This window comes from Lacerta agilis, chromosome 1, assembly GCF_009819535.1.
Source record: "Lacerta agilis isolate rLacAgi1 chromosome 1, rLacAgi1.pri, whole genome shotgun sequence".
Lineage (NCBI taxonomy): Eukaryota > Metazoa > Chordata > Lepidosauria > Squamata > Lacertidae > Lacerta > Lacerta agilis.
The window spans coordinates 108,270,753-108,295,750 of record NC_046312.1 but is presented as its reverse complement, the minus strand read 5'-3'; the positions used below and the strand labels follow the sequence as shown (position 1 = coordinate 108,295,750).

Here is a 24,998-nt window from a genome sequence, read left to right as displayed (position 1 = left end):
CTTGTGGTGCTGAGAGAAGTAGGAGTGAGTGCATGCACTAGCACTTTCCCCCAAACTCTTCCTAGGATTGTTCTGCGTAGGGCCAGCCCTACCATTAGGCAGAGTGAGGTGGCTGCCTCGGGCAGCTGATTTTTGAGCATTGTGAAATTTTGCTGTCCGTTAGTTAGCAAATCACTAGTTATTTAATGTATTGCTGCTCTATTTCTGCTGCCAGGGAGGAAGAGAAGTGCTTGAGTGATTTTCTGCCATAAGTGTTAGAATAACTTGACTGGCCTTGGATACCATACACCTTGACCTGTTGCCATTTGCTGCTCTGTAACAACCCCCTCGCTGGCCGCCCCTGCGGCTCCGCCCTGGCAGTGCCGAAAATAGCCTTTAAAAAAAAAGCCCGGGGGCAGGGCCACCACCCAAAGTGTCACCCCCAGTAGGGCGCTGCCCAGGGTGGGCCGCCCCCCGCCCTCCCTTGCTACGCCCCTGGTTCTGGGGAACAAGTAAATAATGCCCAAGCGGACTTGATAGATTGCTTGCAGTCTTGGGGAAACTGGTGGATGATTCAAGTGTTCAGTGGCAAAGAAGGACGAAGACGGATGTTTCACAAAGCAACAATGAAAACATAATTAAGTGACATAATGAACAGCCGGGAGGGGAATAGATGGCCCTTTAGATCAGGCATAGGCAACCTTCAGCCCTCCAGATGTTTTGACCTACAACTCCCATGATCCCTAGCTAACAGGACCAGTGGTCAGGGATGATGGGAATTGTAGTCCAAAACATCTGGAGGGCCGAAAGTTGCCTATGCCTGCTTTAGATGATGATGGACCACAATTCCCAAAGATCTCTGATCATAGGCCATGGTGATTGAGGCTGATGGAAGCTGGAGTCTACCTGAAGAGCCACAGTTTCCACTGTTGCTGATGTATAGCCTAATTGCTTCCTCTGGTGCATTAAAGTAAAGCATCTTTCCCCTTGCAGAGTACCCAACGTGTGATCAGCTTTCGTGTTCCAATGGAGCATGCTTTAATGCAAGCCAACGCTGTGATGGCAACGTGGACTGCAGAGACGCCTCTGATGAAACCAATTGCAGTAAGTACTGCGTATGCACACCACGGAGGATTCAACTGGTGTGCCCGATCATAATAACCAAAGTGCTGACATTTCTTTCTAGGCCACGTTCACGTGTTTTTCCTTCTTTTCAGCTCGTAGATGCTCCAATGCCCAGTTTCAGTGTGGAAATGGAGAATGTATCCCCCGAGCCTTTGTTTGTGACCACGATGATGATTGTGGAGACAGGAGCGATGAAAACTCTTGCAGTACGTCAGTTTTCACTTGTGCTTCTTTCACTACTTTACAGCTCAGAGATAGGGAACTTGTGGCTCGTCAATTGCTGTTGGACCACAACTCCCATCATCCTTGATAATTGGCCATGCTGGGTGGGGCTGATGGGAATTTGAGTTCAACAGCATCTTGAGAGCCACAGCTTCCCCATACCTGACCTAGAGGCTGAGCTTGAATTAAGTATGAAATGTACTGTTTAGAATGTTGGACAGTGTACCTGTGAGTTTTACCAGCAGTGGAGCAGGTTCACTCAAACCTGGACCATTTCAAACTTGTGTGTGTGTATGTATGTATGTGTATGTATGTACACTGAAGATTGATGCCCCGTGACTGAAATCCCTAGATGGGACATATCTCTGTCAACATAGGTAAGCTCAGTAACATGGGACAAAAATTATTCCTACTTGTTGCTTTACGGTAGGTTAGAAATACTGCGGATGCTCTCCACTCTGTGCTCTTGGAGGTAGATTCTTTGAAGGAAGATTTGTTTGGGGGCTGGAATAGAAGGCACCTCTGCTTCTTTCCTAAAGACAGTCTTTCTCCTGCCTTTGTAATGTGTGGTTGTGGGTCCCCTCCTGGTCTGCTCTGCTCTACTGCTTTCATCCAGTTCAGATGTCAGTGCTCCTACTTGCAGGCCTGGTAGAAAAGAAATAAGTTAAGAATGGGCACCAAACCTTGGTGGTCTGAGCTTCCTCCAGCAAGTATTATTTCCATGTACACATGTCTAGAGTCCAGGGAGGTAGTGTGAAAAGTTTGGCATGTGGGGAATTCTTTTATTATTATTTTCTGCTGTTCTCTTCCTCAGCATATGCAACTTGTAAAGGGAATTTCTACACTTGCCCAAGCGGTCGCTGTATCCATCAGAGCTGGATATGTGATGGAGATGATGACTGTGAAGATAATGAAGATGAAATAGGATGTGGTAAGCAATGAAATAAACTGGCTTCAAAAGTAGTGACATTTGCAAATATGACTTTCCTGCCCCTTCTGGGTGACGATTTATACAAATGCAGGTAGAAGATAGCTTGCCATATTTTTGCACCCCCTTTTACAATGTTCATTTTTAAAGCAAAACAGTGGTGCCCCGCTAGACGAATGCCTCGCTAGACGAAAAACTCGCTAGACGAACGGCATTCATCTAGCGGAAGCTGCCCTGCAAGACGAAAAAGTCAATGGGGCTCCTTCGCAAGACGAAAAAAAACGTCTTTTTTCCATTTAGCGGAGCGCGGCTGTCATTGTCGCTTCGCTAGACGAAAAAACCGCTAGACGAAAAAATTCGTAGAACGAATTATTTTCGTCTAGCGGGGCACCACTGTATGTAGCTTTTGTTACCAACTGCAGCCCAGAACATTAGACTATGATGTAGCAAGCCTCAACTGCACTTTGGTGCTCAAGATGTAATATCAGAGGTTTTGTTTAAACTCTGGGTGCGTTAGTGGGACAATGTGGTAAGTGATGAAATCATAATATACACCTAAGGGACAAGTTCCTTAAAAAAAAAATCTTATCTGCCACAAAACGCATGATACATGCCAGAAAGGTCTAATTCCTAGTTAGAAAGATATGTATGTGGAACAAAAGACATATTTGTCAAAATGGTGTGACCGTAGGCTGTCTTAAAGCAGAAGAACATGAGGCCCTATATGCCATCCCAGTTACTTATTCCTTGCTCAACCTGACAGATGTTTCTGAAATCAGTAAGAGTTCCACCATTACACACACATTCCTAGTCTTTTTAAATTCAGCCTGTATTCTGCCATACTGTTTCGCCCCTGAAGAAACAGAAGCCATTTCATCCATTTGATCTGTTAGACTTGCACTTAGAGCGTTTTAAGTTTACATTTCAACATACAGTGTGTGATTGTGAGTGATAACTATTTGCAAGCGTGGAATATCTTACAAGCGGGCATGTGAAGGAGCTGTGATTGGAGGCAGCCATTGCCTTGTTGGCAAACCAAGGTTCATTTCTGCGTAATGTGTGAATTGGTCTCTGGAAATAATAGAAAAGTTTGTTTTCTTAAGTACCATGAGGCTGAAAGAGAGAGGCAGACAAAAGTAGAAGATTGGCTGGTGGGTCCTTTTCTAGTTATGCTACAGCTCAGATAGCTAATGGCAACCCCACCCCTCAAAATAACAAATGCTTCTTCAAACCTGAAATACTATTTGATATTGTGTCATGATTCTCTCTCCTGTTCCTTAGACAGCGGGCATCGAGATTGCTACCCTGGTGAATGGGCCTGCCCACTGTCAGGACAGTGCATTCCAATTGGCAAAGTCTGTGATGGAACTCCGGATTGCCCAGGCAGAGAAGATGAAACAAACATAACCGCAGGCAGACACTGCAGTGAGTAAATAGCACAAGCAAAAGTGTATGGAAGATCAGTCTTGCCATCTAGGCAACTATGGTTCATCTCTGATAACCTAGTACTGTATTGGAAAGAAGAAAAGGGACCAAGACTTTGTTTAACTTGCATCCACAAAGTCAGGGACATCCTTTCTTATTTTTTGCAATGCTTCTTCCACATAAACGTTTGCTCAATAATTTTAAGTATGATTTGTCTACAGAGTTCAGTGTCAGTCCCCTAAGATGAATGCTTACCTGGAATCATCAAACACATAACTACTGGGGTGCAATTCTAAAGCTTGAATTGCACACTAGTAGTTAGTTATGTGTTTGACAGGGCCTGTGAAGATAACTGTTGGTTGAGCTCATGGTGCAAAATGGCCCCATTTCCCAAGTGATATCTCTGCATTGTGCACACATTGTCTTATAGTTAAGGTTCCCCATTTGTTCCATGTTTGCTGAAACAGTGATTTTGTGTGTGTGTGTGTGTGACAAAATACCTGTACGGCTCAGTCTGCAGAACCCAGCTGCGCATACCATGTCTTAAGGGTGATATTCAAAATGACTTTGTTTTTGGCAGACATATCTCGCTGTGCGGCGTTGAGCTGCCAGTACCGCTGTCACTCTTCCCCTTCTGGAGGAACATGCTATTGTCCTGCAGGATACATAATCAGCAGCAATGACAGCCGCACCTGCATTGGTAAGTGAAGAATGTTGAGATATTGATTGTCCATCTCTTATCATGGATGTTAAGAACTCTCAATCTTCTAAAGCTATTGTTACCACCTTTCTTTGTTTGTTATGGTGACCCATGGGTTCAAATTTGCTTGATATTATAACCCATTGATTGATTGATTGCCTGATAGCAATCAGTTTCATGCATTTTAACTTCAAGTTTGCCTGTTTTATAACCATTACATGACGCATCTCAGCAAAAAGTTGCGTAACACGCCTATTAATGTGGAACCTGTTGAGATGTTTATAATGCTTTCCAAGTTATTCATAGTTTTGTTGATGGGAATGTAAGAACACCAATGACCATCTGATTGCAGGATATTTCTTCATAATCTATAGAAATGTTTTCCAAAAACATACAGGTACACAAGCTGTGTTAGATGTCGCGAAGCATGAATAGTTTTAATCATTTTATTCCCAATAAAGACCTTTTTGACAAGTATCAGTGGGGTGGTTGAACTTGCATTTTGCCAAATAGTAGGTCAGTGCATTTCCGGTGGTGTGAATTTCTGTTGGATAGGGATGCTGTGTCAGTACTGGAGCTGTGCCCCATATCCGAACAGGTATTCGTGGGACTTTAATGGAGTTTTACTTCTAATGCAGCAGAGGAAAAATGGTAGCTTGCTTTCCAATCTATAGCACAGCCATTGCTTTTCTACTTGGTTTTTTCTCTTGTTGTGTTACTCTTGTCATCAGTTTTATATATACATATATATATGGTGATGTCCCAGTGAATGCAGTGGGCTTTTTGCATGCGTGACAAGGCAGAGTAATGCAGTGTTTGATGCTTAAAGGTGTAAGTTAGAACAATAAGGTTGTGTAATCCTCCCCATTACCTTTTGACCTAGTTCTCTTAAGGTGCATATTGGCAGTATCACGTCAGACTATAGATGGCGGAAGGATGGCTGCTCAGACAGCTGAATGTTCTTCCATATAACACATTTCCACCATTCAGAAAACTAGCTAGCAGAGAAGAAGGGGTTCAGTCCAGTCTTCTTCCTGTCAGGCTATATTTCCTATGTGTGGATAATTTTGTTTCTTTTTTTGATGGAGTATGCAAATTTGGGAGCCCACGTCTGAAGTGGTACAAGCCCATCCTCCCCGAGGACTAGACCTTTGTCTGTTGGTTTGTTCTTCATTCTGCCTTACTCAGACGGCAAACGAAAAGCCATTCACCTGCAAAGTAATCCAATTTCAGTTGTCCTTACAGTTTTTGAGACGGAGGAGTTTAAGCTTCTAATGCTGAAAGCCGAGTCCAAATTAGTGTCAATAATCTGATTCTTGCTTGCTCCTGCTATAAATGCTGTGAGATGAGAGAATAAGAGGCAAGTCTGGCTTCAAGGTGATATCTGAAATGCCAGACGACAAAACTTAAATGATTTGCTTCATTGTTAAGATTGTAGTGCAGCTGGGAAACCCCTAATAAAAACACACAATTGCTTTAAAAAAAATTGGTTAGGTCACGAAGAGTCGGACACGACTGAACGACTGAACAACAACAATCCCTTCTGCTAAAGCATTATTTTGTGAAGTCTCTCTTAGCTACTGGCATTGCGGTCCCCATCATTTTAAGAAAGGCGATTTTTACAAATCACAGAGCAAGTTAACTTACCTCTGATTTAATTTAGAGTTGCTGTGAGTTTTTAATCATAAAATAAGTGGACCGAGTGCTTGGGATTGGTTTGAATAAGCATTTGGGCAAATAAATTGATTTATCTAAATTTATCTCTTTTTCATTGTGATCAGGGTAGACTGAGCACTGGGGAGTTGTGATTGGCAAAAGGGCACCCAGTTTGTTTCATGGCTGGGCAGCAAAAGCCAGTGTTTGAACTCGAAACTCGAAATCTGGGTTCAAACCCAATATTCTACCTGTTGCATTACGTGCTGCATCATACAGTGACTGCGTGGCAGCCCACATTTTAGCCAAGGCAGACATCAGTCTGGGGTGAGTTTAAGGAGAATGGAAACTTAATGCAACCACATAGAGGAGCTGGGAGTTGTTGTTGTTGCTGCTGCTGTGTCCTGTGGACCCCATACTCAAAAGACTCTCAGAAGTCTTGGGTGTTTTTAGATTCTAAGTTCCTGGAAAATATGGAAGAGGCATGCGTTTATAACATCTGAATCTCCTGGGCATGTTTCTGTTAGTAAGCAAGCAAGTGTGTAATCTGTGTAGGAGAGGACTCCTGCAAATAGGCAAAAAGAAAGTGATGAATTCTGTGGACAGAATGTGTTTGCAACCTTTTCTGTGTCGCAGACTTCGACGACTGCAAGACGTGGGGCATTTGTGACCAAGTGTGTGAAGACCGCGTTGGCCACCATCGGTGTCACTGTGCAGAAGGTTACGTCTTGGAGCATCACCGCCACTGCCGAGCCAATACCTCATGTAAGCCAGTAGCTCTGGGAGCTGATCATTCTCCCTTGAGCGATGCTTTGAAAGCTAACATTATCTTGTCATCTCACAGGTGCTTGAAAGGAAAGCCGATTATATGCTTGTGAATAAATGGAATGCCCTTGAGTGTAATGCAAGGATGCTTAAAGTTTTGCAAGCCTCCCAGCACTTTGCTGTCACTGCCTGCACCATCTATTTACCTATTAGTCTGTTGTTGCTAGAAGACGAGGCAGAAAGTCCCCCCAGTATCCTTCACCAACTAATGAAAACAAAGACACCCCTCCTCTGCCATGAAGGATTTCTAAGTGCCATTGATTTAGATGGGAGAAGTTTAAACAAGACCATAGCTCAGTGGCCGAACTTATGGTTTGCATGCAGAAGGTTCCACATTCCATTATTATATCTCCAGAAAGAAATCCCAGTCTGAGCTAGATGGACCAGTTCTCTGGCTCAGTATGTGGCAGCTTTCTTAAATGTGCATTTATCTCCACAACAGAAATCAGTGATGCTTAAAAGTGCTTTAAATTGGGCAGGTTTGCACACAATACACATATTTTTAAAGTTTGAAAGTCGTAAAAGAGAAATGAATAATTTTCACCTGGCGCTTTAAATATCTTCTCCCAGAGAATGAGACCCAGTTTACATGTTATACAGTGGTGCCCCGCTAGACGAAAATAATTCGTCCTGCGAAAATTTTCGTCTAGCGGGTTTTTCGTCTAGCGAAGCGGCAATGACAGCCGCGCTCCGCTAAACGAAAAAAAAGACGAAAATTTTTCGTCTTGCGAAGCAGCCCCATAGACTTTTTCGTCTAGCGGGGCAGCTTCCGCTAGACGAATGCCGTTCGTCAAGCGAGTTTTTTGTCTAGCGAGGCATTCGTCTAGCGGGGCACCACTGTACCAGATATGTGATGACTTCCACAATGTGTCACCATATGGGCATTTCTGCAATATTGTTAGTTACCTGTATGAATTGGTGGTGGTGGGACTAGGTCTTGGTTATATATTGACCTAAGAAACAATAGAAAATGAAAAATGTTCCAAATAGGGCCATGATATGAACCACATGAATACCTGTTCATACAAGCAGATAACTGTATAATCTGGGAATCATGACCATCTGTTTCATGTGTAAATTGGGTCTTAATATTGGGGTTGCCGTAGAGAACCAGATTCTAGAAAATGTATAGAATAGGTATGCCTGTAAGGTAATATTTTATAGGCTGGTGGTACACACAGTTGCCACAGTTAATTCTTGGTCGTTACCCACCCTTTCTGTAGTTTCCCCAGCTAATGCCCAATTGCACAATAAATGGCCCATTAATGCTATCTGTTCTTCCAGCTGGAGTTGCCTCAGTTATTTTTTCCAATGGCCGTGATTTGCTGGTTGGAGATGTTCATGGACGCAGTTTTCAGACTCTAGTCCGATCCCGGAACCGTGGAGTCGCTGTCGGTGTGGACTTTCATTTTCAGCTGCGTAGAGTATTTTGGACAGATACAGTGCAAGATAAGGTAGGTTGAAATGTCGAGCAAAATGGCATTTTTGGAGCAGAGGGATCCAAGAGCAGGATGTGTTGATAACTTTTCATTTCTCGGAACAGATGCAGGGCCCTCCTTTGTTTCCCAACAAAAACGAACTTTGAGATGGTTTTATGATAATGACCGCACTTGCAAGCTATGCTCTTACATGTGATTTATCAAACAAAGCACACTATTATGCTATGGTACTATCTTGAGCAACTCTTAATATGATTGGAAATGGAGTCCAAAAACCTAATTAAGAGAAATAGTAGACATTCTTTCAAAACTGAGTGTATTTTTTCCTTTGCAATTTCTTGAAACTTGATCATTTAAAATGTGAAAGTACTGTGTTCTCTGAGGAGATAAAAATCAAATATTCCTCAAGTATATTACAGATAATTGAGCTCTAGGTAAGAAATATTGACAGTGTGTTGTACTATGGGCCAATATTTTATTTTATTTCATTGCTTTTATGCATTGCTTATATTAAGTTCATATAACCCAAAAGGTGTATTCAGCTTCAAATCCAAATGGTTCAAGAATAATTACTTCAAAAAGATTGGGAATATGAGTTAAAAAGAACAAGTTGCTTTTTCTCTTGCCTTGCAAATGCCCTAAAAAATATTCTGCTGTCCAGTTACAAAAACAAGGGAGCAGGAATGATTTGTCTCTCAGAACAAATTGGTTAGTAGTGATGTGGAGAACATTTGCCTTCATCTGTAGCCCGTTCTCTGCATCCCCTAGATCAAGGGCTCCCAATCTGTGGTCCACAAACTTCACTCAGATGGTCCATGACATGTCTGTGGATTTGTGGTTGAAGATGGGAGATGGCACATCCATCACATTCAGTCTTCATATTGATTTTTAATTGTATTTTTCTTCTTTTAATTTTTATACCATGTTGTATTTTACTCTGTTCTTGTATTGGATTCTATGGAGTTCAAATTGCATTACAATAAAATACAGTGTATAAGAAATAAAAAAAACATACAGTGAAATACAATGAAAACCACACAGCATCTAATACAGCACATTACAATTGCTACAACAGGCAGAAAAATAATTTAAGGGATCTGCCAGGACTCAACAAATTTCAAGTGGTCTGTGCGGACAAAAGTTTGGGAATTGCTGATCCTAGATCTGTATTCAGAGGGGGCTCTAAATGTCCAAAGACCTCACCACTGTAATTCCAACTTTACTTTCAGGTTTTTTCAGTTGGTATTGATGGCTCAGAAATCCATGAAGTTTTAAATGTTTCAGTCGACACACCTGAAAACCTAGCTGTGGACTGGATTAACAACAAGCTCTATATAGTAGAAACCAGTGTCAACAGAATTGATATGGTAAATTTGGATGGAACTAATAGAGTAACTCTTATTGCTGAAAGCTTGGGAAACCCTAGAGGAATAGCTGTCGATCCCACCGTTGGGTAAGTTACAATGCTGAATTAAACAGAATCCCTTCCATTTGTAAACTGTATAAAGTTTTTGAAATATCACGGACTGTGGAATAACTATAGGAACAGATGATGGTATAGATGTCCAACTGGTCGACTGCGATTGACAGGTTGATTCCCTGGTGCTAGCAGTCGATTGCAGGCTCATTTTCCTCCGTGGGGGGAAAAAGATCATCCGGCCCTGCCCCCTCACTCTGTCCTTCATTCGCACACGATTGCAAAGATGGAAGAGGGAGGTATCGCTGCCAGGTTTAGTACTCCCCCTAAAAAAAAAGCTCAACTTGGGTGGATAGATTACTGCTAGTTTTTCCCCCCAGGAGTAGATCGCAATCTCTTGGGAGTTGGACATCTGTGGTATAGAGCTTTCAGCTCTTTGTTCTCTTCCTCTTGCAGAATTGCATACTTTTGCTTTACATTCTTTGTCCACTTCTGTAACAACTGTGTTCAGGAGCAGCAGTACAAGAGTTGTGATAGGAATGTTTTGCTGAGTCCAAGAGAAGAGGAAGAAGTATGGTGCAACTCACTGTGTTTATGTCTGTGGCAGGAGATGGCAGGCCACTCTGTACATTAAATCAGCTTGTCTTCTCATTGCAATGGTTCTGCATGGGACAGAGGGCATTACTGGGGAGCTCCTCCATGCAGTTTGGGGGACTGATGTGATAAGAAGTGGCATTTCTTGGTGGGCTGGTGTAACACATACATTGCCCCTAGTTCCTCCTGTGTCCTATCTTGGCCATTGTGCAGAATGGATGGTCTGGTGCCACAAGACTATTTTTAGTATTTCTATGAAGACTGAGAGGCACTCAGTGGATTTTTCTTTTCTTCTTTCCTTTTATAGTTATTTATTTTTCTCAGACTGGGATAGTCTCTCTGGTGATCCGAAAGTGGAAAGAGCCTTCATGGATGGAACAAACCGCCTAGACTTGGTTAAAACAAAATTAGGCTGGCCTGCTGGGATAACTTTGGATATTGTATCAAAGAGACTTTACTGGGTGGATAGCCGATTTGATTACATCGAAACTGTAACTTACGATGGACTGCAGAGGTGGGAATAAGTTTTAATCAATATTTTTAGTTGGTAATTTATTTGTACTATCACTTGTTCCAATGGTAATCTTCATAACAGTTTATGAGAGTTGCGTGTTGTGGATTTCCATTAAATCCACACAGGATTATAAAGCAGATGAGTAAATATTTGAAACTATTATTATGAAACATCTGGTTTTTTTAAAAAGATACTTACCACTGTCCCTGGATCTGTGAGCAGTAACAGGCCAGGGGTAGCTAACCTCTTCAGATGTTCTTTGGCTGCAACTCCCATAAAGGTAAAGGTAAAAGGACCCCTGACCATTAGGTACAGTCGTGTCCGACTCTGGGGTTGTGGCCCTCATCTTGCGTTACTGGCCGAGGGAGTCACCGTACAGCTTCCGGGTCATGTGGCCAGCATGACAAAGCCGCTTCTGGCGAATCAGAGCAGTGCACGGGAGCGCCATTTACCTTCCTGCCAGAGCGGTACCTATTTATCTACTTGCACTTTTGACGTGCTTTCGAACTGCTAGGTGGGCGGGAGCTGGGACTGAGCAACGGGAGCTCACCCCATCACAGGGATTCGAACCGCCGACCTTCTGATCGGCAAGCCCTAGGGCTCTGTGGTTTAACCCACAGCGCCACCCACGTCCCATAATTATAATTCCTTACAATTAGCCACACTAGCTTGGTCTGATGAGAGCTGTGGTCAACCAACATCTGAAGGACCCTGCTGGCAACTCCTGGGCTAAATTATTAACAGAAAAGTGGTAGGCTCTCCCTGTTGCATGCATTGATAGGAGAGAATAAGGATAAGAATATTGTGTTGATCCCTAGTATTTATAGGAGTGGAGAAGGTTATTTCATCACCCATGTTGATTTGTATATTCTTGGGTAGGGGAAGGGAATGGTTTTGGGGCTTCAAATGTTGATCCTGAGGTGATTGGTAGGGGAGGGGAAGGGTATCCCTCCTGGAAACCTCAATCCCTAAATACACAACTCTGCACAACTCTGGATGCCAGGGAGTTGGCACCCACACGGCCTCCTCCGTCCCATTTGCCCCTTTTGTTTACAGTGGAGAACTTAATTTTAAAGTCCTATCTTTGTTTTTCACTTGTAATCTGGACATTTCAAGGTAATTCCCACTGTCTAGTGAACCAAGAACGCAAATAGAATACTCTCCCCCACTTTTAAGATAAAAAAGCCTGTTACTTATTGCTGCCTGGAGCTTCAGATGTAACATTCCTTCCAGAGAGGAACAGTTGCTAGTTTATTAATATAAAAGTAAATGAGATGCTTCAGTATAAGCAGCATACTCGTAAGATAACATTGAAAAATGCACTTTTAAGCAGAAGTTTCAATTCGTTTGGATATAGTACAGCAGCAGTTCTTCTGACACATACATTTAAAGCACACTCCCAAATGCACATTTTAAAGCACACGGCTCCCCCCCCCCAAGAATTCTGGGAACTTTAGTTTGCTAAGGGTGTTGGGAGATTTAGCTCTGTGAGGGATAAACTGCACTCCCCAGGATTCTTTGGGGCAAGTCACATACTTCAAATGTATGGCAGATGTGTTTTAAATGTTTGGTGTGGATCTGCCAATAGCCCTGCTTCATAATTAATGCCACAATCAATTCCAAAGTCCATTAAGGCTATCAATAGCTACTAGTCCTGATGATTGTGTTCACTGTCGTCAAACGTAACTATCTGACTTTTAGAAGCCTGTATTGGGAATTTTTTAATGTCTGATGTTTTACAATTTTTAAAAATGTGTGCTGTAAGCCGCCCAGAGTGGCTGGGGAAACCCAGCCAGGTGGGCGGGGTATAAATAATAAAATTATTATTATTATTATTATTAATATTATTATTATTTATTAACAGTTGCTGAGAATTGTAGGTATAGAGAGTGCCATTGTGTGCAGGTTCTGCTTGTGGGTTCCCCGTAGTCTTCTGTTTCAACACTGTGAGAACAGGATGCAGAACTACATGAGCCTTTAATCTGATCTAGTAAAGCAGTTAAATTGTTTTTATTGGTTTGAGCCCTTTAATTTCTTCCTTATTTTTTTTTTTAAGCTCATGTAGCTGACCCCACTTATAACCCTTCCCTGATGTCCTGTTCGGTCTTCTCAATTTTACATCATCCCAATAGTTTTCTCCTCTATGATTTTTCTTCTTTGACCCGCAGTGCACATACTTGTTTATGATTCCGCAAGTCAGTTGCTAAATCCCTTGTGAAGCCACCTTAACCAGAGGTGGAATGTAATATTGATCTTGCCTGACTATAAGTCTTCATTTTCAGATTTTGTTAATGAAAAAGAATTCTTTCTGACTCACAAACAGGAGAACAATAGCTCACGGAGGCTCATTGATTCCTCATCCTTACGGAATAAGCCTTTTTGAACACAATGTGTATTTTACTGACTGGACAAAGATGGCAGTGATGAAAGCTAATAAATTTGAGGATTCTAACCCACAAGTTATTTATCAGTCTTCCTTGCGTCCATATGGAGTGACAGTCTATCATGCTCTCAGGCAGCCCTATGGTAAGTCAAATGAGGGAGCCAAAGGGAAGTAGCCTCTTTAAAATGGCTGAAGGTGCGATTGGATGCCGTGGATTTGGCTGTAAGTTTTGATAACTGTGTTGCACAAATGCTTGGCATGGGTGATGTTTATTCAGTGCCTTATTCCCTTGAAACTTTCAAAGAATAAAATACAACCAAACTGATGTAAGGCATGTCTGGCTAAACTGCAGCCTTACCATTGACCATGCCATCTGTGATGGATAGGACTTCTCCAATGTACATCTCCAATGTAATGGAATCTGTGCACTTGTAAGGGAAGAAGGAGCCCAATAGATATGACAACAGCATGCAGGACAAGGGATACTTCGTGCATCTAGCAGTTTGGGCTGCATGTGAGCTGTTCTCCTTGTTGGTTTGGTCGCATCCTTGATGTTGAAGGTAGCAGTACTGTCAGCTCTGACATCACTGCGGTGCTAGATTGCCAGGACTGCGGTGCTAGATTGCCAGGAGTCTTAATTTCAGGCATCATGTCAGCACTCACATCACAGCATACAGTCGTACCTTGTGTTGCATTTGCTGCGGGTTGCGAACGGGCCGAACTCCGGAAGTAACGGAACGGGTTACTTCTGGGTTTGGCGGGTCACGCATGCGCAGACCTGCGCGTGTGCAGAAGCAGTGCTGCAGTTGCGGACTGCTCAGGATGCGAATGGGGCTCCGGAATGGATCCCATTCACATTTAGAGGTACCACTGTACTTATTTACGGGTTGGCAGCTGGGATATTAATTCTAAGCACCCTGTCCTATCTTCCAAGTGATAAGTGTTGTGAAAGTTGGCAGTGCTGATCATCATTTGGGAAGGTCTGTGTATGGCATATCCCTTTACAAGAGGATTTCTAGGCCTCAGCCAGCCTCTGAAGTATATATTGGCATGGAGAGAGAGAGTGGGTGTGTATATGTGTGTGTGTGTGTTATTTCTCTGATGAAAATAGGGACATCCTGTTCCATAATAATAATCTGATTATTTATAGTCTGCCCTTCTGACTAGGCAGCTTCCAACATATATAAAAACATAATAAAATATTAAACAATAAAAAACTTCCCTATACAGGGCTGGTTTCAGATGTCTTCTAAATGTTGTATAAGTTATTTATCTCCAAACCCTCCAACATTTCTCCAGTGAAAATAGGGACATCCTAAGGAAAAGCGGGACATTCCAGGATCAAATCAGAAACTGGGGCAGCTTCTGTAAATCCGGGACTGTCCCTGGAAAATAGGGACACTTAGAGGCTCGTGTGTGTGTGTGTGTGTGTGTGTGTGTGTGATTTTCTTTTTCTTTTTTTTTTAGCATACTGTTCTAACTACTCTTAAAGGGGAGAGCTGCATTTCCTTATTAGCTGCAATGAATGAATGAATGTGTTTCAGATGAATTAGGTGTGAGACAGCCTCTGATCCAAGAAGTTAAGCAATACAAGTCCCATTGTTTTCAATAGGAGAGAGGAATGCTTTTAGCTTTCCCTTTTAAATCATTGGGACTTAAATGTACTTGATATGTGGAAAGAAAAACTACTTTTGGAAAAAATAAATAAACCAAAATCTGTGAGTCTGCAATATGCTGAGAATCTGTTCAGAAATGCTTAGACGGTTGGGAAATTTGAACAGATTTAACAGGCGTTGACCATGTAAAATGTGTTATAGGAGGCACTCAACATGAGTAGAGGAAAGCTGATATTTTGTCCCTAATGTTCTTCATGCACTTAGGTAAAAAGTACCTATGAAATTAAAAACATCATGAAAACCTAACATTTGATTTAATTTGGTAAGGCTGTAACCATACTGTTTTTTTCCAGTAAGAAACCCCTGTGGTAGCAATAATGGAGGGTGTGAGCAGATCTGCGTTCTCAGTCACAAAACAGATAATGATGGTCTTGGCTATCGTTGCAAATGCATGTTGGGCTTTGACTTGCATGCTGACGGACGACGTTGCATTGGTAAGGACTCATGCTGACTCTCTTAAGTAATGCTTCTATGGATAGCTGTATTGCTAGCTGGCTTTTCAGTTTTACTGTGTTCAATCCTCACAGCTGCTATGCACCATTATGTAGCAGAGTGCATGTGGGACTACTCACATCTTCCCCATAGGGGTGTTGTGCATGTTTCATATGCTTGCCCAAAGTATTCCATGTGGTGGGAACTGTTGTGTTTCGAAGATAGTCCCATATCTGCAGCCCATCCCAGTTCCTTGGCTTGTATCCACTGCATATACTTCTCATTTCAGAAATGATTTGGGCATGTGATGTAGAGCAGGCAAAGTTCCATTGCTGGGTTTAGCCCATTTGTTTGTTTGTTTGTTTGTTTGTTTGTTTGTTTGTTTGTTTAATATTCCATCTTTCTTCCATCACAAATCTCACAACATAGGTTTTTTAGTCTCATGGAGGCATTGGCCAAATGAAGGCCTGCTTAGTTTCAGCAAGTTGACAATTTCATATGCCTTTAGATTGGGCACTTGTTTAAGTTTGTATACAGTGGAACCCCAGGTTACGTACCCCCCCCCCCCGGGGTGCGGACGTTCGAGTTGCGAACACCCGCAATCCGGAAGTGTTTCCGGAGCGCGCGTGACCCCCGGATGTGCAGAAACGTTTTGTGCACTTCGCACATGCGCAAAAGTGCTCAAATCGTGCTTCTTCCGGATTGGATCGCTTACGTAACCCGGGGTATCACTATACATGCTTTCTTGTAATTTTCTGTATTTCACTTTTCATTTTTAATTGAATTCGTCATTTCGGGTAGATGTTTTTGCATGGATATGTTCTCCTCCTCTCAGTTATGTTTTTAAAAGCATTAACTTCAACTAACTATTATTTTAGGATCATTGGAGCCTTGAAGTAAGGAAGCTGGGTTTTTTTGTGTTCTTTCCCCTTACAGCTGTGCAGCAGTTTCTGCTCTTCTCATCCCAGCTAGCTGTGCGTGGAATCCCATTCAATCTTTCCACCCAGGAAGATGTGATCATCCCTGTGACAGGGACCCCTTCCTATTTTGTTGGGATCGACTTCTACGCCCAGGAGGATACCATCTTCTATTCTGATACCATTAAGGACATAATTTATAAACAAAAGACAGATGGGACAGGTAAGATGCAAATCTCTCTGTTTTGATTTTCTCCTCTGCCTATCTTAGCATCTTGAACCGAGCAGGAAAAAATGGGTAATAACCACTATTGATCCCATTGATTCAGACTACAAAGCAAAACGGCTGTTTTGAAGGAGCAAAAATAGCTCATCTCTATAGACTGTCTTCTATAGAATAAAACTGCTGGCCCATATAGCTCTATACTGTCTGCATTGATTGGGAGCTGCTTTTCAAGGCTCTTAGGCAGGGGTCAGCAAACTTTTTCAGCAGGGGGCTGGTCCACAGATCTTGTGGGAGGCCAGACTATATTTTGAAAAAAATAATGAATGAGTTCCTATGCCCCACAAATAACCCAGAGATGCATTTTAAATAAAAGGGCACATTCTACTCATGTAAAAACATGCTGATTCCTGGACCATCTGTGGGCTGGATTTAGAAAGTGATTGGGCTCTTAGGCATGGGTAGGCAAACTAAGTCCCAGGGGCTGGATCTGGCCCAGTTGCCTTCTAAATCTAAAATATAGGCCTGAGATGTTTCCCAACTATGGTTCCTCAGTTCCTTTTAACAGGAAATTGAACCTGGGATCTTTTGCATACAGAGAATGTTTTCTACCACTGAGCTACAGATAGGAATTCCATAGAATTCCTATGGAAATGGGAGCGGAAGTTGCCGTAATTTGCATGTTCAACCTACATCTGGAATGGAGCAGTATTCACTATCATTCTTATTAGTCTGCAAATGTTATGCTGTAGTCTGCATTGGTTTTGATGTTGCCCTTCCACTGGAATTAATTAGGTTAGTTCTGGCCATAGCAAATAGGTTTTATAACATAGGTTTTAGTGGAAATCAAACTGTAGCGGAACGGAAGCAGCGTTGATTGCAGTGAACACAGGATGAGATAGAAATCTACTGCTTGCTTCCCCATCCACTGGCCATCCACTTTAGGGATTGCAGAGGGGAAGTGGTTAAACAAATAGTTAACTATTTATCATATAACGCTTAAATAGAAAGTTCCCCATTCCCATTTTGATAAATTTTATGTCGCATTTTATATGAACACTAGGCAAGGAAATCCTTGTAGCCAACAGAGTGGAAGGCGTTGAAGACTTGGCTTTTGATTGGATCTCCAAGAATATCTACTGGACGGACCCTCCATATAGGAGCATTAGTGTCATGAGATTGGCTGATAAATCGAGAAGAGCTATAGTTCAGAATCTGAATAACCCTCGTTCAATAGTGGTTCATCCTGTTATCGGGTAAGTCTCCGCAGTCAGCTGTGTGTTCAGAAATGCAACAAGGTAAAGACCTTCTGCGATGTTGCTGTGTTAGAATACAGGCGATGCATCATGTGCTAGAATGCTCCCCTGTGTCAATAGTCCCCTGTCTGGAAAGCTTGAATGCTATAGAAACGATTTCTACTGTAACCTGTTTTTCCACATACAAGATTGCTATTAAAAATGTGGGTATTCAACCATGCCATTCCACCACCTCCACTCTGAAGTGATACCAGGTCCAGGAGGGCTGTACCACATGATATTTCTGAAACTAGATTGACTCCAACTTTTTTTTAACTGTTTGTGTGTGTTTTAAGGGCCATATGGTTTTGTATTTCAAAAATACTTCTTGCTGTTTTCAGTCCAGGAGCCTCCTTTTCCCATCTCAGATATCTTCCCCTTGTTCAGGCATCCCTCCCCCTCTGCCTTGTTGTCCTGGCACCAGTTACAACACCCAGAGCAAAATGCAAGGTGGTACAAAATCAACACAAAGGGGGTATTCAGCAGGATTATCTATTAAAAAAACCAAGAAGCGTTTGTTCTGTGCTCTTTCTTTGGATTGGAACAGAACTCACTGCAGCATAAGAGTTCCTGTTATCTCCACAGTGTTATCTGTATAAATAACTCTCTTGGAGGAGTGTTGGAGCATGTCTTTCACTTACCTAGTCTCTGATACTCCATTCTGAGGGCCAAATCCCAGCCTGATGTTTTTGCTCTGTAGAGGAAAAAGAAGTTATTTCAGAATGCAAAGTCCGTGCGGAGGTTATTACCATGGTTATGCGTCTGATGACTGTGGCTCCCTCTCCAGGCACTCGGTTATGCAGCTGGAGTCCGTTCCCATTATCTCTGGGCAAGAGGCTAATTTAAACCTTCTATGACTGTCTTGTAATTTTGATTATACTATGGAAAAATATTCCTCCTATCTATTTCCTTATTTCCATATTGTTAACGGTTGACAAATCTGTAACAAGAAGCCATAATGTTTTTATTTATTGCTGTTTATCCGTAATGGATTGGGAGGGAATTCTCCAGTTCTTAGCAATATGGCTGACACTTGCTTCTCTTATTGAGTTAAACTTTTGTTTTGGTGAAAACTGGTCACTGCTACTACTACTACTACTACTACTACTACTATTTAGGGTCAAGTTATCCCTAGGTAATTTTCCATGAATTTCCCCTTGCAGCCCCCTGCGCTTCCCTCCCAAAATACTCTGCAGGGTCACAGTGCCCCTTGGAACATCATCGGAAATGGCACTGTGGGAGGTATAAGAGGAAAGAGGAATAGATGAAAATTACCTGCCAATCCCTTCCTCCAGTGTAGTGCCCCGTGAAATCCACTCAAGGGAAATCTGAATCCAATCCATTATTACCCTTTTATTTAGTTAGTGAGTGAGTGAGTGAGTGTTGAGTTCAGTTCAGTTTGTTTTTAAATTTGTTTCCGCTATAAGTGATAGCAAGAACAAGTGTCAGAACATAGTAAGTACTATGTCTAAAATACAGTTTTTAGTTTGGGGGTTGGGTTTTTATTGCACTGCAGGTGACAGGCTGGGGAGAAATACCAAGATTTTGATGACTATTTGTAGTTTCAGTGCATTTTATTTTTATTTCCAGATACATATTTTGGACGGACTGGTTCCGGCCTGCTAAGATCATGAGAGCATGGAGTGATGGATCACACGCCTTACCAATTGTGAACACAACACTTGGCTGGCCTAACGGCTTAGCTATTGATTGGAGGTAAGAAATCAAACCAAAAGAAGGATTTTTAAAAGCAGATATTCTACAACCAGCGGACACTGCAGAAATAATCTTTACACTACAGCAAATGCAGCATCAAAACGACCATTTCTTCCAGAATGCCGATAGCCAAGTCATTTTCTTGCAAACTACATATGCTTTTAGTTTGTCACCAAAAGTTGAAATACTTTAGATGATAGGGAAGTAAGTTATGAAATGCCATTCCGAACAACAGATTTAAGTTTTCAATTTCGGCTGGGCTGAAAGGGTGGGAGAGGGCACCTTAACCAAAGCTTTGGTCAGTGTTCTCCCTGCCTCGAGGTGTGCTTTGAAAGGAGATTGAAATGGTTCACACCTCTGAAGTGAGGGCATTGCTGAGCCAGTAAGCATTGCCCTCATTCTGAATTGACTTATGCAACGGATCCAACTCTGAATGGCTGTACGGAATCATAATCATTTTATTATTGTTTTATTAAATTTGTACACTGCCTTTTACCCGAAGATCTCAGAGCCGTTCACAGCATAAAAATGCAAAGTAAAAACACAAAATACATAAACAAGAAAAAAACGACCCCCCACCAAAAAAACCACATTTAAAAGGACATTGGTTGTGTGGGCCCCAACTGACAGGGAAGGCTTCCCAGGAAAAGAACCCTCATTTGAAAGGGGTGCAGTGAAAACAATGAGGGGACTTGTAGAAGGCGGATTCTGAAACATTTCATCCTCCTCAAAATACTAATTTTGTACCGGATGTTTATGGTGCAGAAACTTCCATCTAGCGGTTAGATGGGAATTATATACAGAGGAATATACCTTCCACCTGCATGTCTCCGCAGGCAAACTAAAAATTCAAATAAAACTGTCATTTCTTTCAGTTCTTTAAGGCTTTACTGGGTGGATGCCTTCTTTGATAAGATTGAACACAGTACCTTTGATGGGCTGGACAGGAAGACGCTGGAACGAATTAATCAGATGACACACCCGTTTGGTCTCACCATCTTTGGAGGTCAGTATCTATGTTGAGTCCTCACAGCGGTCCTCAGTCTCTCACGGTATGAAAGCCCTTTGGAATATAGTAGGTTGCAGTGCTTTGAAATGCAGGTTTTCTTACAAAAGGATCGTTTACAACAGGGATGGGGAACTGGTGGCCTTGCAGGTGTTGTTGTGACTCCGTCTTCCACCAGCCCCACTCAGCATGTCCCAAAGTGTAAGGGACAGTGGGAGTTGCAGCCCAACAATATCTGGCTGGCTTCAGGTTCCCTTATCTCCGGTTTATGAGGTTTCAGTTCTTCATTTGCTTTTGGAATACACATGCAAACAGAAAATGCAGGTTTCAGCCTTGTATCTGACTCTCTTGACATTGCAAGTGCAGCTTTGGCCATTTTCTGTTTGGTTTCCAGTATGTTGTTGGTTGGTTGGTTGGGTTTGTTTGTTTTTAACCTCTAGAACAGCATGTGTGTGTCTGGGCAGCAGAAAAAGTGGAATCCATAAAAAAACCCACCCACCCCCACAAACACAGCTCACGGCGGGCACATTTGGATCCAAACCAGTACATATGCCCAGTCAGCTTTGGGACATGAGCATTCCTGTTGTTCATATATAATAATAACCTCTGTAATGTTTTGGTTTTTTGGTGGGGTATTGCAGGTTATGCATATTTCACTGACTGGAGACTTGGCGGAATAGTTCGGGTCCGAAAGTCTGATGGAGGAGAAATGACTATTATTAGGAGGGGAATCAATAATATCATGCATGTGAAAGCATATAATGCTCAGTCTCAAATAGGTAAGCTTATCTATTGTACTTTTTCAAGGATATATGTTGAAGCATCTTGATTTGCAGTAGCATTATCCGTTCAACTCCTTTAAACATTTTCACAGATTCCCAAGTTTTTGCCCTTCCATTTTCAACTTTTACCTTTCGTGTCTCAGAAATCTTTTCCTTCTTAGGGGAAGGGCGTGTTTTGTAAGTGTTTCCATAGTATTGCAAATCTTCCGAATGAATCTTTCATTGTGTTTTTGAAGGCAATAACTACTGTAACAGAGCAACAAATCCCAATGGAGACTGCAGTCACTTCTGCTTCCCAGTGCCCAATCTTCAGCGGGTTTGTGGCTGCCCTTATGGAATGAAACTAAGCTCTAACCAGTTGACCTGTGTGGAAGATCCATCCAACGAGCCTCCCACTTTACAGTGTGGTTCATACTCCTTTTCCTGTGGCAATGGCAGGTGTGTACCCAGGTATTATCGATGTGATGGTGTGGATGATTGCCATGACAACAGCGATGAACAGAACTGTGGATCCCTCAGTAAGTATTGTTTGTATTCCCCCAAATGTCACTTCCTTTGTTCAAAAATTACTCAGTTGCAGTACACCTATTGCAACAAATTGGAGAACAGTGTAAGCCTTCAATACCATTTTTTTTAAAAAAATAGTTTTTATTAATGACTTTTTGTGTTACAAAACAAACAGATAAACGTGCATCTATTGCCTCCACTTTCGATCCATAGTCTTTTTGTTTACATTTAGTGAGAGACAATTTTGTCATAGACAACTTGCAGTTGGGGGAAAAGAGAGCTCACATTCTCAATAAAAATACATACATACATACATACATACATACAGAAAGGGCCTACCCACATGATGCTGACACAAACCCCTACACCAGTAATAGGCAATAGAATGAAATAGCATTTATGTTACTCAAACCTAATGTGTTTTCTCCCCCTCACCCCCCAAATTGTGTTTTTACATTGAGTGGAACATCTTTGTGTGGTAGCCAGAAAGGCCGGTTTTGGTGGCATTATAACTCAAATCTTCTCAATGTTTTATTTTCTTGTTTAGACAATTCTTGTGCTTCGTCGGCCTTTACCTGCAGAAATGGCCAGTGCATTCCTAACCGGTGGCGTTGCGATAAGCACAACGACTGTCTCGATAGTAGCGATGAGCTCCACTGCCCCACGCAGGGCCCCACTTCATGCCCAGCAGCCTTGTTCACCTGTGACAACAGCAAGTGCATTCCCAGAATCTGGCTGTGCGATACAGACAATGACTGCGGTGACGGATCAGATGAAAAAAACTGCAGTAAGCATTCAAATAGGGAGGATACAGCGCTGTGCTTAGTCTTTCTCGGCAATCTGCTTTTCTGCAACAACAGCCTCAAACCTCTCCTGCCTTTTAAAACCCAAAGCAGTGTCCATGTGGTCCCCATCCAGGCCCTGAACAGTCCCAGATAGTTTAGCTTCAGGGTACCCTAAGCCCCCTCTTCAAAGTAGTTGCTTTTTTGTCTCTGCTGCTCAGCTTCTACACAGCTCTGGCTACCATTGTAAGCATGCTTAATTAGGAGCAAGCCGCAGGTAGGGTTGGGAATGACTCCCGCCTGAAGGCCTGGAGACCCACTGCTAGTGTGCATTGGCAACACTGAGCTAGGAGGACCAGTGGTCTCCTAAGGCAGATTCCTATGTTGGTTCTAGACTAAACCAGTCACACTTAACATTGAAATAGGTGGGACTTAAGTCAAAATGAACTTGTCCTACTGGTTCCAGAGAGATTTTCCTTCTTAGAAAATACATTTAGGATGGTGCTGCACAAAGTGTAGCTCTGTAATATTCTGCATGGTTTGTTAATGCACAATAGGGCTATGGGAAAATAGGTACAGCGGTACCTCGGTTCTCGAATGTCCCCATTGACGAAGGTTTTAGAACCTGAACGCCGAAAACCCGGAAGTAAATGCTTCAGTTGGAAGCCAAATGGCTTCCACTGTGTTTTTTTCAATTTTCTCAATTGAATTTGCAGGCCGCCCTTTGCGCCTCGGTTTTCAAACATTTCGGAACCTGAAAGGTCTTCCCAAACGGATTATGTTTTTGATCCGAGGTACCACTGTATTCTATTAAGTTGGTGTTTTATTTTTATGCTGTCTTTTTTTTAGCTTTCACAGAGACATGTGAGCCTGGTCAGTTCCAGTGTCCTGATCACAGGTGCATCGATCCATTTTATGTGTGTGATGGTGACAAGGATTGTGCAGATGGAGCGGATGAACATGATTGCAGTTAAGTATCAACCTGCCTCCTCCTTACACTTGACATTTTCATCTTCAGGAAGGTCTTGTACTTAAGGGAAAAGGGCGATGCAAGCATTCCTCCTGTTCTCTAGAATCCCCAGGGATATATATTTAGTCGTAATCACTGCCTGCCATGTTCTCGCTCTTAGTACAACGGCAGAGAAACTGTCCAAAATCTTGACACTGAATGAAACCTGAGGTAATCTTTCTTTCTTTCTTTTCATTTTAGTTTACAACTGTAGTTCCAGTGAGTTTAAATGTGCAAGTGGAGACCAGTGTGTCAGCAATTATTATCAGTGCGATGGTGTCTTTGACTGCAACGATCACTCAGATGAGGCTGGTTGTCGTAAGTACAGAACTGACCCAAGACATTTGGCTGCCTGAGGCAGAACAGCAGTTACCTGTCCTCCCAAGTCAAATTACTTATTACCCAAGTACTTGAGAGAGAAAATCCCACGTGTGCCTCCTGTCCTCCTTGGCAGTAAAAATACATCTATAATTGATTGAATAACTAGCAATTTGTTGCCCTTTCATGACATCCAAAGTATGCTGCCTGAGGCAGCTGCCTCACTCTCCTCAATGACAGGACTGGTCCTGACTAAGAACAGATAAGGTTCCCTGTTACTAGTGAAATATTATGAAGAATTGAACACAGCAGCTGCGGACAAGATGAGATGTCTGTAATAACTCAGCTTGAGGCGCATAATAAAGTGGCATTCTCCAATAATATGACATGGCTTAGATCTCACATGTCTTCTGAATCCAACTTCGAGTCAAGATTTTGTTATACTGAACTGCTTTGTGTATAGTTTTATAAGCAATTCACACATTGAAATCAATGAGAGTTTTCCTAATGGCTTCAATGAAATGTGCATTAAATTCCTTTTTAAAAATACAGAAAGAAGAATAAACATCAACACTATAATGGCAGCAAGAGGGAATGATCTTTGAACAAATGAAAACTCTTTTTATATATGACTACAAAGTATCCATATCGCTTTATATTTTTTAGTGAAAAAATTCTTAAATCAGTTTGCAACCTGCATCAAAACAATCAAAGAGAACATTTCAAAACAAAACATTATAGAAGAAAACAAGATACAAAATACACATTCAGAGCAACATAATTAACAGGAAACTAAAAATAGTATCTGAAACATTTCAAGATAAACAGTACTAAAAGGAAGTGAAATATAGAATGCACATTTAAAATAGCATGCTTAGCAAAGGAATAAAATTAGCAAGAGAAAAACGTCCCACACTTCAGGCAAAGGCCAGGGGGTAGGTGCAAGCTTTTGTATTAAAGCATATCCAAAATGTTTGGTTATATTTTTTATATAAGTAAAATTGCTGCACATTAAATGGAATGTGTACTAGTCTCTGATATCTGCGTCTGAAGAAGTGTGCATGCACACGAAAGCTTATACCCAGAACAAACTTAGTTGGTCTCTAAGGTGCTACTGGACAATTTTTTGAT

At 42.0% G+C, this 24,998-nt stretch overlaps 1 protein-coding gene across 3 annotated transcripts in view; it reads left to right on the top strand.

The window, feature by feature from the left end:
* The window catches only part of LRP2 (LDL receptor related protein 2), a 143,174-nt gene that overhangs the window by 36,551 nt on the left and 81,625 nt on the right, over nucleotides 1-24,998 (top strand). For 2 of the 3 annotated variants that reach the window (XM_033166648.1, XM_033166639.1), the window contains exons 1-10: nucleotides 15,159-15,314; nucleotides 16,249-16,452; nucleotides 17,516-17,708; nucleotides 19,338-19,463; nucleotides 20,339-20,469; nucleotides 21,111-21,248; nucleotides 21,488-21,769; nucleotides 22,306-22,545; nucleotides 23,390-23,509; nucleotides 23,751-23,867. In XM_033166648.1, the coding sequence (XP_033022539.1) occupies nucleotides 15,272-15,314; nucleotides 16,249-16,452; nucleotides 17,516-17,708; nucleotides 19,338-19,463; nucleotides 20,339-20,469; nucleotides 21,111-21,248; nucleotides 21,488-21,769; nucleotides 22,306-22,545; nucleotides 23,390-23,509; nucleotides 23,751-23,867 (1,594 nt within the window). In that variant the 5' untranslated portion in view covers nucleotides 15,159-15,271. Of the gene's footprint in view, nucleotides 1-972; nucleotides 1,084-1,196; nucleotides 1,311-2,140; nucleotides 2,258-3,535; nucleotides 3,680-4,259; nucleotides 4,380-6,668; nucleotides 6,798-8,141; nucleotides 8,312-9,525; nucleotides 9,750-10,614; nucleotides 10,822-13,144; nucleotides 13,348-15,158; nucleotides 15,315-16,248; nucleotides 16,453-17,515; nucleotides 17,709-19,337; nucleotides 19,464-20,338; nucleotides 20,470-21,110; nucleotides 21,249-21,487; nucleotides 21,770-22,305; nucleotides 22,546-23,389; nucleotides 23,510-23,750; nucleotides 23,868-24,998 lie in introns of those variants that run through there. The other variant, XM_033166659.1, reaches the window with a different exon arrangement.